General features: G+C 51.0%; 5 protein-coding genes across 5 annotated transcripts; 3 read left to right on the top strand and 2 right to left on the bottom strand.

Moving 5' to 3' along the window:
• Positions 1-342: 342 nt before the first annotated feature.
• On the bottom strand, positions 343-722 carry K489DRAFT_380156 (uncharacterized protein). The gene has a single exon (XM_033604822.1). It carries the CDS (start codon positions 699-701, stop codon positions 483-485), a length of 219 nt encoding a protein of 72 aa, XP_033459812.1. The 5' UTR covers positions 702-722; the 3' UTR covers positions 343-482.
• A 1,632-nt stretch (positions 723-2,354) lies between these two features.
• K489DRAFT_380154 (uncharacterized protein) lies at positions 2,355-4,204 on the bottom strand. Its single transcript, XM_033604821.1, has one exon. It carries the CDS (start codon positions 3,963-3,965, stop codon positions 2,688-2,690), a length of 1,278 nt encoding a protein of 425 aa, XP_033459811.1. The 5' UTR covers positions 3,966-4,204; the 3' UTR covers positions 2,355-2,687.
• Positions 4,205-4,369: 165 nt separating this feature from the next.
• On the top strand, positions 4,370-7,901 carry K489DRAFT_216261 (EXS-domain-containing protein). The gene is made up of 3 exons (XM_033599699.1): positions 4,370-6,541; positions 6,610-7,024; positions 7,084-7,901. Exons 1-3 carry the CDS (start codon positions 4,490-4,492, stop codon positions 7,623-7,625), a joined length of 3,009 nt encoding a protein of 1,002 aa, XP_033459810.1. The 5' UTR covers positions 4,370-4,489; the 3' UTR covers positions 7,626-7,901.
• Positions 7,902-8,924: 1,023 nt separating this feature from the next.
• Positions 8,925-12,153, top strand: K489DRAFT_319689 (LuxS/MPP-like metallohydrolase; the record flags this gene model as incomplete). Its single annotated transcript, XM_033601404.1, has 3 exons — positions 8,925-9,209; positions 9,267-11,763; positions 11,825-12,153. The coding sequence occupies 3 exons, from the start codon at positions 8,925-8,927 to the stop codon at positions 12,151-12,153; spliced, it is 3,111 nt and encodes a 1,036-aa protein (XP_033459809.1).
• A 662-nt stretch (positions 12,154-12,815) lies between these two features.
• Positions 12,816-16,006, top strand: K489DRAFT_318710 (uncharacterized protein; the record flags this gene model as incomplete). Its single annotated transcript, XM_033601342.1, has 8 exons — positions 12,816-12,911; positions 12,993-13,662; positions 13,720-13,817; positions 13,929-14,171; positions 14,221-14,574; positions 14,632-14,875; positions 14,969-15,613; positions 15,744-16,006. The coding sequence occupies 8 exons, from the start codon at positions 12,816-12,818 to the stop codon at positions 16,004-16,006; spliced, it is 2,613 nt and encodes an 870-aa protein (XP_033459808.1).
• Positions 16,007-16,034: the final 28 nt, after the last annotated feature.

The following is a 16,034-nucleotide window of genomic DNA, read 5'->3' as shown; positions in this document are numbered from 1 at the left end:
ACATTAGTACTGCAGGATGCATCTATTGGCCTGCGGAGCGGATCATCAAGAGCTGCTGGTGACGAACGAGATCCTGTAGCACACCTACAGCCAAATTCTGCACATGTTATGGCGGAGGAAACATCGCCGCCCGCAACTAGCATTTGCATGCCCATGTCGTCTCGTTCATGTAGACCACATGTTGATGCAGGTGTAATAAATGATCGTCGAATTGCTCCACGCCTGCCTAGTGTGCATTATCGTAAATATTCCCGAGGAACGCAACTACAGTGCCCCATAGAGCGCAATACTCATCAATCTCCAAACGGCCCGCTTGCCGCTTGCGGTCTCGGAGCGCGCTCGTTGCGTCTCTGATACAGAAGTGAGATAAGAAGTTCTTCTTCCTAGGAACTCCGTCAAATATGCATACAGTACTTGTACATTCGCAACGACAGTCCTTTCCTGATGGTGGTGGCGAGGCGAGATCGGGGTATGCGCTGTCTTCATCGCTCCATCGATAGCGGACTGCCAAGCAAGCGAGTAAATGACCGACGAGGTTCCTTCCTCGCACGTTTCTGTGCGGTGTAGAAGACTGTTGGTCGAAACGTGTCCGCCTGGTGCAAAAATTTACATAATATTTTCACTTGCAGAGTCACCAGCGTAGTCTTGGTGCGGCACGCGCCCCCCAGCAGCAGCAAAAAGCTCACGACATCGGGCGTCATGATGAGTCCGGAAATTTCCCTTCTCGAGAACAACGCTTCCCAATGGTTTTCGTTGATGATGCTGCAGATTAGATCGTGACGGCGAGCAGTGATGACGAGAGCGGGTGGGAGATTGACACAACGCATGGCCACCCGTTTATCTGTTGCTAGATCCGAGATCGAGCCGATCAATCGCCGTTTCCTCTCCATTCCAAGGTTATTTCACAAATTTCAGATTTCAGATTGGTTCCACAATCCATCCGTGGAGCTATTCCTCCGCATCACGATGTTTCATATCGAAGACAAGGGCAAAGCAGATGTCAGTGACGGAGCGAAAGCGAATGGCAATACCGTGCACGTGTACGCGGCCAGAACGCTATTGTTTACTTGCCGTGAGGGGTCTGCATGTAGCCTCTTCATGGCATGGTCGTTGTCGTCGTGTACGTACATCATGTGCCTGGATTGGAACTGTGCTATCTGAACCAACTATGGGTGTTGCGACGTGACCGACCAGAGTAATAATAACATGAATATTTCGGTCAGTAATTTAGTGCACAACATCCTTGGGATACACTGTACATCTCTTTGTTCGTTGTCCAGCACTAGAAGAGATATTGCCAACGTCTAGCCGCTTTCCAAACATGCTCCGGTCAATCTCGATGGGGCCCTTCCTGGTGCAGAAATCATTACATTCCTTATGCTTCAAGGCCTTCAGCGTCCCCAGGACGTATCATGACCATCGCCTTTCTCGTGCGCAGTACTTACGTGGACACGTATGGCAGACTGCTCACCGCTCATGACACGTTGACGAGCCCCTGTGCGCCGTGACCACGAGCGAAATATTCCACATATTCATCTGAACAGGTCATTATCCCGTCAATGCTCGCATCGGGCAGCCGGCCGGATGACGCGATTTGTTTTGCGGGGTTCGACGCCGAAGACTCTTTAGGCCTCCCATCAATTCGCGACAGATAACTGCCGTTCCGTAGGCATTTATAAGAAAATTCCTTTCGTGATAACGACGAATAGCGCAGGGACCTCTCATCAGCGTTGCGGGCATCTATGACGTGACTACTACATGACTTTGACTCCTCGACCGCGGGATATGACTTATGACTGGTATTGTTGTGGTCTGTGTGGGCAAGGCATCAATTCGATGAAGACAAGAATTCGGACGCTGCGTCACACCTGGCTGGAGAATCGATAGACCCCGCGCATGTAGTGGGGTGACACGAGGCTTTGCTGACCCTACGGAAAATAGGAAAACGGCTTCCTCGCGATGATCTATCCGATAACATCGCCTTCACGGTAATCAACGACGTTGCATAGTGCCTGCTGCACATGTAAATGATGCGTCGTCGGTCGTCTGTTGACGTAAATGGAAATACGAGCTCGCGCGCAGGCTTGTCCGAAAACGATGGTTCCGACGTCCTGGGCCCGAGAACCACCTGTTCCCTATCGGCGGCGGTACAACGCATCCGATGAGCCGCCGATGGTTTCCTCCGTGGGGGCAGTGCTCTCAGGACAGAGGTGTTCCTGCGGGAACCGCTGAAACACATTACCTGAGGCGCATCTAGCAGAATCTCAACCCGCAGGTACAAGATGATTGTGCGGTTTCGGCCATGAAAATGGTTGTGATTCCTGAGACCGATGTGATGGAAGTCGCCGATGTAGATCACCACGAGCTTGGATTGACATGGTAACATGGATTTACCCGTCGCCGTGATCCACACGTCGATCTCAATAGCTACTTTCGCCAGCCAAGGGAAATGTTGCGAGTAGGCAATGGAGTTGTTCGGTTCGATGTTGCCAAGCGGGGAAATATTTTCTCTAACTTGTCCCTCAACCATTTCGACGATCTACGATCTCGCGGAAGTAATTACCTTCGAGTACAGCATACGTGGAAGTTGTGCCATGACATATTGTGTTTGATCCAGTATCCATTTCAATGGCGGTTCACCGAGATGTTGTGTTCGTTGCCAATTTGTGATGCATCATAGTTACTACCTAGGTACCTTTGTGCTTAGCTTTGCGTTCCAGAGCTCTGACAAGCTCCCAATTATCTCGAATCCAATCCATTGTCATGTCCTGGTCTAGCAACGAACTTGTATCGTCTGCAAGAAGGTATCGTAGTTGAGAGTCATGGTCGCTGTGACTTTCGGATAAGACGCGTAGCTTGCCATCAACCACTGCAACCCATCTTCGAAGTGATCGAAAGATTTCCGTCTGCTTCGACTCTGCAAGGCCAGTTGCCTTGCGAACAATCGGCTTCAGCAAATGGGAAACTGTTTGTTCTGCAATCTCCTGTTCCAAATGCGCGCAGCCTTGTGTGTACTCCTCGAGCTTATCGAACCTCTCAAGCGCTTGATCCTTCCAGATCTGCCGCTGCTTCTCATTACCGACCACACCGATAGTTCCGCAAGATATGTGCCACTCGCTGTTCAACCGATTCTGATCATCGATGAATCCAGGCAGCCAGTCCTTGTAAAAGCGCAAGTATGCTTCTGGTTTCGGCTTGCCGTTAGCTCCATTGTCAGTAGAATTCACCTCAATCGATATGAATTTGCAGCAGGTCAACCAGGTGAATAAGCTCTCCCAGGTCGGAAATCCTTCGTGGTAGGTTTGAACAGAAAGACCAAAGAAATCCATGACTTTGTCGGGCTCGTTCGACAGCAGACAGTAGCCCAAGGTGGCAGGCACCTTTAGATGTGGGCGGCCCTTCGTGTCGTCGTACGCCTGCAGGCGTATTGAGAGCCCTTTGTCATCGATTCGAAAGCCTGCATGTGTTGCCATGCGGCCAAGAATAGCAATTAGACCGCCATAAGCATGTGTAAACATGTGCCACGCAAAATCCTGTGACGCAATAAATCGGACATCAACTTGAGCATAAATTTCCGGTTCGGTTTCTGAAGCATCTTGCTCAACAATCGGTCCACCTTTGACTTCCGTGAACACGATGGCAGGATTCGGACTCCGCAGACCATCTCTACGACATGCAAGGTAGCAGGCCCCTGTCGAAAGAATGATCGCATGGGCTCCGAGTCCATGGGCCACTTTCATGTAATCAATTTCTTGCCCATCACGCGACACGAGGAAATCGATGTCGCCGTGAGATGTCTTCTCTGGGGCTTGGATGAGCGTTGTAACGTGCCGATCGGGAAAAGTAACACAGAGGCGGGTGTGTAAAATTTCCACGAGATGACAATACTCTGCCGGTGACATCCGGGGTGTCGCAGGAGAAGAGTGACCGGCGGCGACCGCTCTCACAAAAGCTTTACCGCCCATGACCAATGTGGGTTGGTTCTTTTCGAGACCAGCTCACGACGCGGCGGTTTACAGTAGGAATGATCTCAATGTCTTTCACATGCCGGCCACAATCTTCACAAGTCGCCGAAGTGACGGCATGCAGATTTCTCCATTTCACGTGTGGACATTTCTTGCTCTTCGGGAAAGTCGCAATGCTGTCGCATGCTGTGCGGTCGATGCAGCCATGGACATAATGGCCATGTCGAATACATGGAAAGTTATGCCGAATGGTACTGTAAAATGAGAAACGTCAGCGGTTCCCTTGATTTGCTCCGGTAGGGTTGGGGTTACCTTTTGCTCGATCAACCCTATCAACAACCGAGCTCCAGCCAGCTTCCTTGATTTGGTACCCATCACCCGGGCGATTAATTCATCGATCGACATGCTGAGCGATTGACCCAAGGTCTGATAGACAACATGCGAATCGATGCGTGAAGAAACATATATGTTTGCACTGCTTGCCAGCGCTGCAACACGTTTCAAACGTCGGACCTACAGACATCATGAAGTTTGCCAAAACTCTCGACGACGAGGCCATTCCTGAATGGAAAACCAATTACTTTGACTACAAGCAAGCCAAAAGGAAGCTGAAAGCAGTCGGAAAGGCAGTACGGAATGTTCCAAGTAGCCCGCCGACCAACAGAGACTCAAAGGTTTCTGGATCGTCTCTTACCGACGCGCCTGTATCTGCGCTACTGAAACGACGTCAGACCTTTGGAGGTGGGACGACTGACAATGCACCGCCAGTGCAGACATCCAAGAGTGATTCGTCAGACCAACCTCTGCGTTCGCACCTAGCGACAGGCGCCGACTTCACACCAGCTATCGCTTCCAACGAGAATCGGAATACTGTTCGAAACAATAGGCCGGCCACTGCTGCCAACGAGCGTACTGCTCTGAGAAGTGAACAGCAGCGCGACGCGCTCCGCGACCTACCGCACGAAGCCCCGAAACTCAGAAGCTATGGTAGCATTATCGGAAGCCCTCCTGGCAGTGACGAGGATGATAACAGCCAATTGAGTTTGAAGGAGTCACCGACTTCGCTGCGCCTCCCAAATCCGGCAGTCCCACTGCACGACGAAATTGAGGACGAGCCGTCCAGTCCTTCCGTGGGAGGATTACACCGAATTCCACCGCGCGCTATCATGTGGCAACAAGAGCGACCTACAAGTGCATATGAGGTTAATTCACCACCAAGACTTCTGGCTTCGAGACCTCTTGCCGAACGTCTTTTCTCCTTCACGTCCTTCACTGGACAAATTGGAGCGAAGAGCAGAGGTGATCTTCCACTCGACGACATCGCGATTGAAGCTTACCGGGAGCTGGATGCGAAGAAGGCCGAATTTATCGCTTTCCTCAATTTGGAGCTTGCGAAGATCAACGCCTTCTACAAAGCCAAGGAAGAAGATGCAGTCAAACAGCTTTCCATCCTCCGCGAGCAGCTGCACATCATGCGAGAGCGGCGTTTGGCGGAGACAGAGCATTTGAAAAGGTATGGAAGATCTTCAGCAGCAGCAGCAGGGGAGACAACTGGGGGCCACGACCATCGCTTCCGCCTCCCATTTATGCATCATCGTGAGCATGAGCCTGAATCTCCATCACGCCCCCGCAGTCGACTGTCAAGCTCAGTAGGTTTCGCACAAGAAACGCTCGACCGCGTCCGTACTGGCCATGTTGGCAAGACCTCGACGGCAATGGCGCAGCTGGGGACTCCGACTGGAATCTGGAATCCGCGACCAGACCAGCGTGATTACGGGACCCGACAGCCAGATGTCTCTCATCACACTGCTAAGCGAAAGATGAAGATAGCGATTGCAGAGTATTACAGATATCTAGAGCTGATCAAATCTTATGCGACGGTCAACCGCACTGCCTTCCGGAAGATTGTCAAGAAATACGATAAGACTGCACGCTCACGACAGAAATCGAAATTCATGGACGAACATGTCAACCCGTCGTACTTTGTCAAGTCGGAGAAGCTTGAAATGCTAATAGTTGATAGTGAGTCATTGTACTCTCGATATTTCGAGCGAGGCAACCACAAAATTGCCGTATCGAAATTACGTGCCAGAAGTGCAAAGGCTAGCGACTACACTGGCTCAGTTGGTAGGACCTGCTTCCTGCTCGGCGTCGGTACATTCATGGCGCTTTACGGTCTCGTCAATGGCGCGGAGATCCTTACTTCACCAGATTCACCTCGCCGACAGACTGCATCGTTTCTGATGCAGCTCTATGCTGGCTATTTTTTCATGTTATTACTCACAGGACTTTTCGTTCTGGACGCCGCAGTGTTCGATCACTACAAGGTCAATTACCCATTAATCTTCGAGCTCGAGCCAAAATCGCGATTAGACTGGCGGCAGCTGGCAGAAGTCCCGGCATTATTTTTCTTCCTGTTTGGCGGCGCCATGTGGCTCAATTTCAGCATTGATGCAGGCGGAGACGTTACGTTCCAATGGTGGTTCGTGGTTCTCCTTGCACTTTCGGCGTGCTGGTTCTTCTTTCCCGCCCGCCTGTTTTACTACAAGACACGCATATGGTTCCTGCGGTCGCTGGTAAGATTTGAACTTTCGAAGTGCCTTTCACTCTGGGCGCTCGGCAAACATGGCTAACGACGATTTAGGGACGGCTGGCTCTGTCAGGATTTTACACTATCGAATTCCGCGATTTTTTTCTGGGTGACATGTTCTGCTCACTCACGTACTCCCTCGGCAACATCGAGCTATTCTTCTGCCTTTACGCACGACAGTTCACCTATGATACGGCACAATGTACATCGAGCAGAAGCAGGCTACTCGGATTCTTCACTGCCCTGCCAGGAATTTGGCGTGCAATACAGTGTGTGCGGCGATATGCGAACACAGGAGCTGCTTTTCCGCATATGTTCAACTTTGGCAAATACTGCTGCACGATCTTGCAGTACGTCAGTCTATCAGTATATCGAATCGACCGTACCCCCGGTACACTGGTATTTTTCATCGTGGCAGCAACCATCAATAGCATCTATTGCATTGTGTGGGACATCAATTACGATTGGAGTAAGTCATGCGTGTGCCAGATGGAATTCTCACTAAGCTCAACTAATCTTGGCGAACAGGTTTGGGTAATTTCAAGCAGAAAAAGTACCGCGGACTACGTGGGCAATTGTCCTACAGGAAGCAAGCATGGCTGTACTACTTGGCAATGGTCGTGGACCCGATATTGCGATTCAATTGGATTTTCTACGTCATCTTCCGGGCAGACCTTCAGCACGCCAGTCTCGTTTCATTCCTGGTAGCCTTGTCCGAGGTTTTCCGTCGCGGACTATGGACGCTCTTTCGAGTCGAGAACGAACACTGCACCAACATCATGGGACAAAAGGCCACTCGAAGCCTCAACCTTCCCTATGACACAGAAAGTCTGCACAAGGCCCCCGCCGATGGCGCAGTTGACCCGACCGCCTCGTCTTCCACGTCGTTGGATGCGTCGGCAGTCGATGCAGAAAGTGGCCGCACGACCGCTATCGAATCCCCGGTTGTACGCACGCTGCATCGAGTAGGGACTACATTGAGAACTGGACACCAGCAGGATTACGTCAAAAAGGCAAAGATAGATGATGATTTGCCAGCAGACTCAGACTCGGACGAGAGCGATGAATGATTGAACGGCACCTTCGGATCATAATTCAACGCCGTAGAGATACATCGGCAGCCATTATTGAACGCAGGCAGCCCGAGGAAATCCTCTGGATGGCAGTTTGAAGGTAGGGCTGCATTTCCCAGTTGCCGTTTCATTTGATGCCGCATTTCGGACTTCGTGAAGTCACCACGACTTATCGACCCTGGTGTAGCGTTCCAGGTATTTCATAATCAGACAACAAATTTATTTCGCGAAGCCCCAGCATACATCCGAGCAGATCTTGTTACACAGCCGTGACACCAAGCACTCTTGAAGAGGTGTCCCGCCTTTTTGGGAGACAACTTCGGTTTGTCACGCATACGGCTATATTCTGGAGGCATCCATGTATTGGCGCTGCTTACGACATGCACTGTACACAAGTAATGATGATGAAACAAGAACTCATACACACCTGCAACAAGACGCAAAATATCAAGATGCGTTCACAAAATAGCGAGTAAATTGATAGATAGCCCGAGAGGAGTACCGTGATGACCAATACTTCCCATTGTTGTACATCCTTACACAATTACATTATTTAGAAGTATTGACCCTCGCCGACTCGACCAATAACGCGATGTGCGACGGTGGTCCATCAAGGTGCCTTTCATGCCCTGTAGAGTACATGTAGTTCAGCACTGAATAGCAAATACTGAAGTTGTGCCGCCGCCCGTCCCGAATGGATGACCGCCGGCGCTGCGAGGCGGTGCGCTTGTATTCTGCCCGCTTGTCGACGGTTTGACCATGAAACGTTCTGGGTTGACGCCCGCCGCCCGCAGCGCGCGCCTTGCCTCCTCCCTTCATCAATGATGACGGCGATACTAAGTATCATGACAGCGCATCATCGCCGCCTTCAGCCAGCAGTTGGTTGGACCTGGCCATTTACATTTGCTGGCCGACACGTGTGAACACTTGCCAGATATGCGTCCCGGTCGCTGAATTCGCGCATCTCGTCCTTGCTTTGTGCTTTGTCTCCGCCGCAGCTGCCTTCGCCGCCCCTCCTGGGAAGCACTTCCGACTTAAATGTATATGTGCTCCCTCTCCCGCCTCCGTCCTGGTCCTACGTACTGTTACAATAGCTTGACGGCTTTACCTTCTGTATCAAGGCAGACCTGGGCTGTGACATCGAGAATACCGACCAACAAATCTTGTGCCGTCACGACCACTGCAGCAGCAGCTTTTAGCTCGAGCTCGCGTGCCTGCTTCGCAGCTCCTGTCCAAGACTCAGTCTTCCAGCGAAAATCTCCCACCTTCGGCTTAAGAGAGGCTGTCAACGCAACGATGATAAACAGGTCTCGTGTCTTTGCGACTATGGAACATGTCCTACACAATCGGCCGGTCGCGACTGAGCGACTGGCTGAGCAGCTGGAGAAGCCATTGTTGGACACGAGGACGTACCGAGTCATACGACTGGGTAATCAGCTTCAGGCACTCTTGATTCATGATTCTGAAACGGACAAGGCAGCAGCTGCCATGGATGTCAATGTGGGGAGTATGGCAGATCCCGAAGAGATGCAAGGGATGGCGCATGCGGTCGAGCATCTCCTGTTCATGGGAACTGAAAAGGTGAGTGCACATTGACGTTTGCCTTTCGAGCTGCGTTTTCTGATAAAGTTGATATAGTATCCAGGAGAAAACGACTACAACGCCTACCTGACCAAGTACGGCGGCTACTCGAACGCCTTCACTGCGTCAACATCCACCAATTATTACTTCGAGCTTTCCGCCACGTCCACCGCGAGCAATGCTGCTTCGAGTTCTGACGGCAGCCAAGCCAAGACGCCCATATCAAAACAAGATGCTCCTTTGTATGGTGCTCTCGACCGCTTCTCACAATTCTTTGTGAAACCGCTGTTTCTGGAGGATACTTTGGACCGAGAGCTTCGAGCTGTGGATTCGGAGAATAAAAAGAACCTGCAGAGCGATACCTGGCGAATGATGCAACTGAACAAGAGCCTGTCAAATAGCAAACATCCATACCATCTGTTCTCTACTGGAAATTATCAGACGCTGCACGACGAGCCACTCGCCCGAGGTGTCAAGATTCGGGAAGAGTTCATCAAATTCTACGAGAAGCACTACTCAGCAAACAGAATGAAGCTTGTGGTGTTAGGTCGGGAGTCTCTCGACGAGCTACAGCAATGGGTCGAGGAATTCTTTGTCGATGTACCAAATCAAAACCTACCCCAGCTTCGTTGGGATGAGGAGGTGGCCCAATCTGCTAAGGAGCTCTGTCAGCAAATTTTCGTAAAGCCTGTGATGGACACGAGGACACTGGACATCACGTTCCCATACCCCGATGAGGAAGACTTGTTCGCTTCGCAACCAAGCCGCTACATCAGCCACTTGATTGGCCACGAAGGCCCTGGCAGCCTGCTGACCTATCTCAAAGTCAAGGGTTGGGCGAACGAACTCAGCGCTGGTGCCTCGCCGATTTGCCCCGGAACTGCATTTTTCTCCATTTCACTTCGGCTGACGACAGAAGGACTCAAGAACTACGAGCAAGTTGTAGTTGCGATCTTTCAGTATATTGCTATGCTCAAAAGCCAAGAGCCGCACGAATGGATCGTAGAAGAGCAGAAAAAGCTCGCGGAGGTGAACTTCAAATTCATGCAGAAAATTCCTGCTTCTCGCACAGTAAGCCATCTCAGCGGTGTGATGCAGAAGCCGCTGCCCAGAGATTGGCTTCTTAGTGGCCAGTCTCTCATTCGTGAATTCGATCCCAAGGCTATCCGTCGTGGTCTGGATGCCCTTCGTCCTGATAACTTCCGTTTCACTGTCGCTAGCCAGGACTTCCCAGGAGATTGGGATCAGAAGGAGAAGTGGTATGGGACGGATTACAAGTGCGAGAAGATACCGCAAGGACTTATGCAGAAGCTCATTGCAGTCACGCAAGCCCCTGCCAGCGAACTGCCAAGGGGGTTGCATTTGCCCGCCAAGAACGAGTTCGTCCCTCAAAGGTTGGACGTCGAAAGGAAGACAGTGCAAGAGCCCCTCGACCATCCCAAACTTGTGCGACACGATGCGAATGTTCGCGTCTGGCATAAGAAGGATGACCGATTCTGGGTTCCGAAGGCGAACCTCTACGTCTTGCTCCGAACACCACTCATCAACGACACGCCTTTCACTTCCATCGTTACACAGCTATATCAAGAACTTGTCAACGACAGCCTTATCGAGTATGCGTACGATGCTGAGCTTGCTGGACTCGGTTACGATATCGGAAAGATGTCTGAAGCGTTCGCTGTCAGCATTGGCGGTTACAATGACAAAATGCATGTATTGCTCGAAAAGGTACTGATTGAGATGCGTGACATTGAGATTAAGCAAGACCGATTTGACGTCATCAAAGAAAGACTCGTTCGTGGTCTACGCAACTTCGACTTCCAGGAGCCTTTTCGTCAGATCGGCAGCTACAGTCGCTGGCTGGGTAAGGAACGCGTGTGGTCAATGCATCAACTGCTGGAAGAGTTACCTGCCGTGACTGTCGAGGATGTCCGACAATTTTATCCTCAGATCCTTCGGCAAATGCATATCGAACTCCTTGTGCATGGAAATCTCTACAAAGAGGATGCTCTTAGAATCAGCGACATGGTAGAGAGTGTCTTCAAGCCGCGCCCTTTGCCCCAAGCGCAGTGGCGCACAAGCCGGAATCTCATCCTTCCACCTGGCTGCAACTACCTATATGAGCGCACGCTTGCAAACCCCGAGAACGTCAACCACTGTATCGAGTACATCCTTCATGTCGGCGATCCGCAGGAACGTTCTCTTCGCGCAAAGCTGCTACTTCTGTCGCAGATGCTCGAGGAGCCCGTATTTGATACCCTACGCACCAAGGAGCAGCTCGGATACATCTGCTCTGGTGGACCACAGTTCAACGGCGCTGCAGCTCACTACCGTATACTGGTCCAGAGTGAGAAACCGTGCTCATTCCTCGAGGAGCGCATCGATGCTTTCCTTGTGAGCTTCGCGAACACGCTTGAACAGATGCCGCAGCAAGAGTTTGAGGCGCACAAGATCGGCACTATCAACAAGCGGTTGGAAAAGCTTAAAAACTTGAACCAGGAGAGTGGTCGCATGTGGCACCACATCACCTCTGAGGCTTTTGATTTCGAGCTCGGTAAGTTTGTGACTGGTCGAAAGACGTGAATGTGATTTCTGTAAAGCTAACATGCAATTAGTTCGCCGAGACGTCGAAGCCCTCGAGCCTTTATCCAAGAACGACATCATTGAATTCTTCCGCCTCAAGTTCAACCCCAGCTCAGAACTGCGGGCCAAGGTCTCTGTACACCTCATCGCACAAGGATCATCTGCTGCGAGCTCTACCGCTACGACTACCGATGCGTCTACTCCGGCGCCAACGACAGCTGGAGAATCAAACCAGACATCGACACGGGTGTCGGTGCGCATCACAGATGTGAAGGCATTCAAGGCCAGTCTGGCCTTGAGTGCCGGCTTACAACCAGTCAAAGATATTACCGAGTTCGAGGATTTGGGAGCCAAATTATGATCAGCGTTTTAATCCCACTCGTCCAGGACCGAAAATACATTGAAGATTTGATGCTGCAATACCCGCATGCAGAGACAGTATAGATCCGCATGAGTCCAATGAAATACAAACCAGAAATGCTAGCATTAGAATACTTCTCCATTCGATCAGTCGCATATGTTCGCAATTTCATACCCTGCATAATTGTTCCAATAATGAGAGAACCAATGTTGATTATGCGCCGACAGCAAGCTGTTTGAAGACGAGCATGGTTCTCTGGCAATGGTTCTATTCTTTGGCTTCGTGACCCCCAGGTGGAACTGCCAACGTTTCTTGAACCCGGATATGCCGTTGATCGACAACCATGGAATGACCTGAGGAACTGACAGGAACATTGTAGTTCGGTTCGTGGGCTGATGATTTGCACCAGGCTCACCAAAGGTGGTGCCTGGTTGCAGATGAACTCGAAGGGTCCATTTCGACGAACCCTGGGAGGCACTACGTAATAGCCCAGGTAACTTTAGTGATGCACATCCATGGATGCTAAAGGCTGAACCAATGTATGTTCTGCACACCTGACCTGATGCTTCACCGATGCGAACGCGACCTTTCTTCTACAGCACAACTTGCTTATATATAATCCCTCGCCAGATTAGAAGCGTCAGACACCCGGCAATGTCATAATGGGCGCATCGGAAAGCAAGCTTGCTTTCAAGCAGAGCGTCTTCCTGCTGGCTGGCGACGAGGACATTTCACCCTTCGATCCATTGTGGGCGCAGGTGCGTACCGGCGCAGACTGATGATATTGAAGCGATCTTGACATACGGAAAGGGTTGTGTTGCTCACTGGCTGTGTCGCAGTTCTATACTCTTCCCGAAAGTGCAGAAGATGTCTTCGCACTTTGGTCACCGAACGATTTGCGAGCGCTCACCCGAAACACCGTTGACCTCCGACCTCCACTTCATACCCAGATCGCACCGAGAAAGAACCTTGAAACCCTCATTTACACAACGATCGCACGACTACAGGCGTTTCAGCGTCCTCAGGACTCCGACAATGCGCAACTCACGCCTGTTGCCGAGATTCTCAATTGCATGCGAATTCTAACGCGCCTGCTACCATACCTGTACGAAGCAGATCATTTGAAAGACTGGCAGCAAGACTTCTTCTGGAAGCCGCGCCGGCCCACACGCGTTCTAGGTGGTACCGACGGCAGAACACCGATATACTTCGATGGGTTAGATCCGCGCAAAAAGTTCCAGCGGGACGAGATCGAGCAGGCTATCGGCACACCCATCGGCGAAACACTTCTTGAGCTTATCATCGATTACCTCTTCTTTCCAGGCTTTGCCATCCCTCGAAGAGTGCGGGAAGATGGCACCCTGGATACTGAGATCGTGGTGAAGGTCTGGCAGAGTGGAATAGGGAGTAATAAGAGCTTGAATTGCACGAAGGAACACGAGAAACATCAGATGGAGACATTGCGGCTCCTAATTGCGCTTTCCAGCAAACCGATGTATACTCAGACCAGTAGGTTCACAAGCGCAAATGGCCATGAATGGGGAATGCTGAACTTTCGTGTACCAGGTGCCGTGGCGACTTGCGATGTGGAACCTCTCACATGGATGACAACCCGGCTGGAAAGCAGAGTGACCAACGGCATAGTATGCTCTTTGCTGAACACAGTACGTCGTCCCTACAACATGCATGTGTGCTGTCGCAACGAGCCACCGTATGCAACCTTTGCATGGTGATCCTGCGACGACCAAATCAGACACTCTCTAATATCATGCCAGGTTCTGAAGTACAATCCGAATGCATGGAATATTCCCATCGATCTCACGACCAAAATAAGTGATCCCAAGAAGCTACTAGTAATGTACGCGCTGCAGCTCCTGCTCCTGCTCGTAACATATCAGGCGCCGCTCAACGATAAGCGCAACCAGTTTCGCCATGCCCTGAGCATGTTGCACCGCGCAGACGATTTCCAATTCATCCAGCAGGGACTGAGCCAAGTGCTGGCGCATCCGATACGATCTGTAAGTTCCAATGTCTGCTCGCTCCTGGCACGCTTGCTGACGCGTTCAGACGTCTGCCAACTTGAGCTATTTTCAAAACAAGGACAAAGCGCTTCCTTGGGCTCCGGAAATGCTGAGCTTACTATGGGAGCTCATGCAATGCAATAGACGATTCCGCAGGTATTTGAACGACACAGGGGGTGCCCTTGATTATGTCATACTTCTCCTCTTCTACGCTCTGGACGCAAAGGATCATTCCACAAGGCACGGTACTTTGAGATTGAGTATATTCGCCCTGCAAACGCTCAGCGTCGAGGCCCCATTCGCCACCAAGCTGAACACTCCTTTCGCGCACTCCGAGACTCTGCCAGCTGTTATGCGTATTCCCAACTTCCATGGCTCATATGGAGACTTCTTGATCTGCGTAAGTCGCTACCGACTTCAGATGTTGCAAGCGCTCAACGAACTAATCGCTGCATAGTCGATACATACGATATTCACCACGCCGAAAGGTCGACTCGAAGCAGTGTATCCAGCATTGTTGAGTATCATCAGTAATATCGCACCATACCAGCGAGGTCTCGCGCGTGCTACAAGTTCCAAAATGATCGATCTATTTACTCTCCTTTCCTCGCCAAGCTTCCTACTTGCCAGTGAGAACAATCACACTCTGGTCATGAAATTGCTCGATGCGATCAATGGCATCCTCGACAACACGGTGAAAGGTAAGCAGCGCGAAACTGCTGGAAGGCGACCCATCTTGCCAAGAGCAAGCAGCTATTAGCAGCTCGTGGATTAACACGTTCGGAAATCTGCAGATAATCCGCGTTTCGTCGAAGTTCTTGTCGGCAGTCGAGCTCGCTTCAAGGCACTTAGAACACTCACAATTGAAGGCGCGCTTGCGGAGCTCAACCGTCAAGGACAGGAGCGCAAAGATCGCGGCCTTGACGGTGGAAATGGCCAGAGCTACTCACGTGGACCCTCGATGGACAGCGTAAGAAGTCCTAGCGCATTAAGAACACCGACACTGGAAGAGGTCCCAGAAGACGAGCGATTCGACATCGGTGACGATGATGGTGACGAAATTGAAGGCGTCGACAATGATATGCACAACGGTACACCACATCTCGACGAGTCTGCTGATCAGCTGCACCAGATGAGCGAGAAAGCACGTGGCAAACAGCCTGCTTCACGAGTCATGGCATTATCGCGGACCACGTCGGCAAGCAGTCTGCCGACAGTCTCGACAATAACATCACAACCATTCCGCCCATCGCAGGAATGGTTAGAAAGTTGGTATGAAACATTGCCATTGTCTACGGTCTTCAAGACGATAAACGAGGCGAAAATCGGGGGTGGGATTCCTGAAAAAACAACGAGGTCGATTGACCAGGCTATGCATGCACATAATGATGGGAAGTTCACTCCAGGTGCGAACATTGAGCTCACCAATACAGCTCCAGGTTCAGGTTCTCAAAACGCTGGATCTTTCGCTTCTAAGCAACCCTTGCGTAAGTGCTTCTGTGGTTCAGTTTGTTGTCAAGATGCTAACAGATTTTTCAGAATCTACAATACACGTAGAGATACCTGCAGTGACTGCTGAGCCTCCGAGCAACTTCGAGTGGAGCTCTGTTGCCCGGGTTTGGTACATGTCAGAGCTGTGGGGTAGAATCTATATCCAAGAAGCCGAAGTCTCGCAGGGTATCGGCGGCCTCTACAGCGGGACCAACATCGTCTTGTTCAAGCGCTCGTCCTCTACCCAGGAGATCTCTCTTCGAAGCCCCAAGGGAGCGATCGATGCGGTCGGAAACTCCCTTGCCCAGCGCATCAGTAACATCTCACTAAAACGGGAATAAGGAGTCGGCAAAGCTTAATCAAATAGCA

Source organism: Dissoconium aciculare, assembly GCF_010015565.1.
Source record: "Dissoconium aciculare CBS 342.82 unplaced genomic scaffold K489scaffold_6, whole genome shotgun sequence".
Taxonomy (NCBI): domain Eukaryota; kingdom Fungi; phylum Ascomycota; class Dothideomycetes; order Mycosphaerellales; family Dissoconiaceae; genus Dissoconium; species Dissoconium aciculare.
Note: the sequence above shows the minus strand (reverse complement) of the source record. Positions and strands in the feature narration are given on the sequence as shown.

Coding starts and splice junctions, on each gene's coding strand:
- K489DRAFT_380156 (XM_033604822.1), bottom strand. CDS start 701: ATGACGCCCGATGTCGTGAGCTTTTTGCTGCTGCTGGGGGGCGCGTGC.
- K489DRAFT_380154 (XM_033604821.1), bottom strand. CDS start 3,965: ATGGGCGGTAAAGCTTTTGTGAGAGCGGTCGCCGCCGGTCACTCTTCT.
- K489DRAFT_216261 (XM_033599699.1), top strand. CDS start 4,490: ATGAAGTTTGCCAAAACTCTCGACGACGAGGCCATTCCTGAATGGAAA. Junction 6,542..6,609: donor TATGGTTCCTGCGGTCGCTG/GTAAGATTTGAA, acceptor ACGACGATTTAG/GGACGGCTGGCTCTGTCAGG. Junction 7,025..7,083: donor GGACATCAATTACGATTGGA/GTAAGTCATGCG, acceptor CTTGGCGAACAG/GTTTGGGTAATTTCAAGCAG.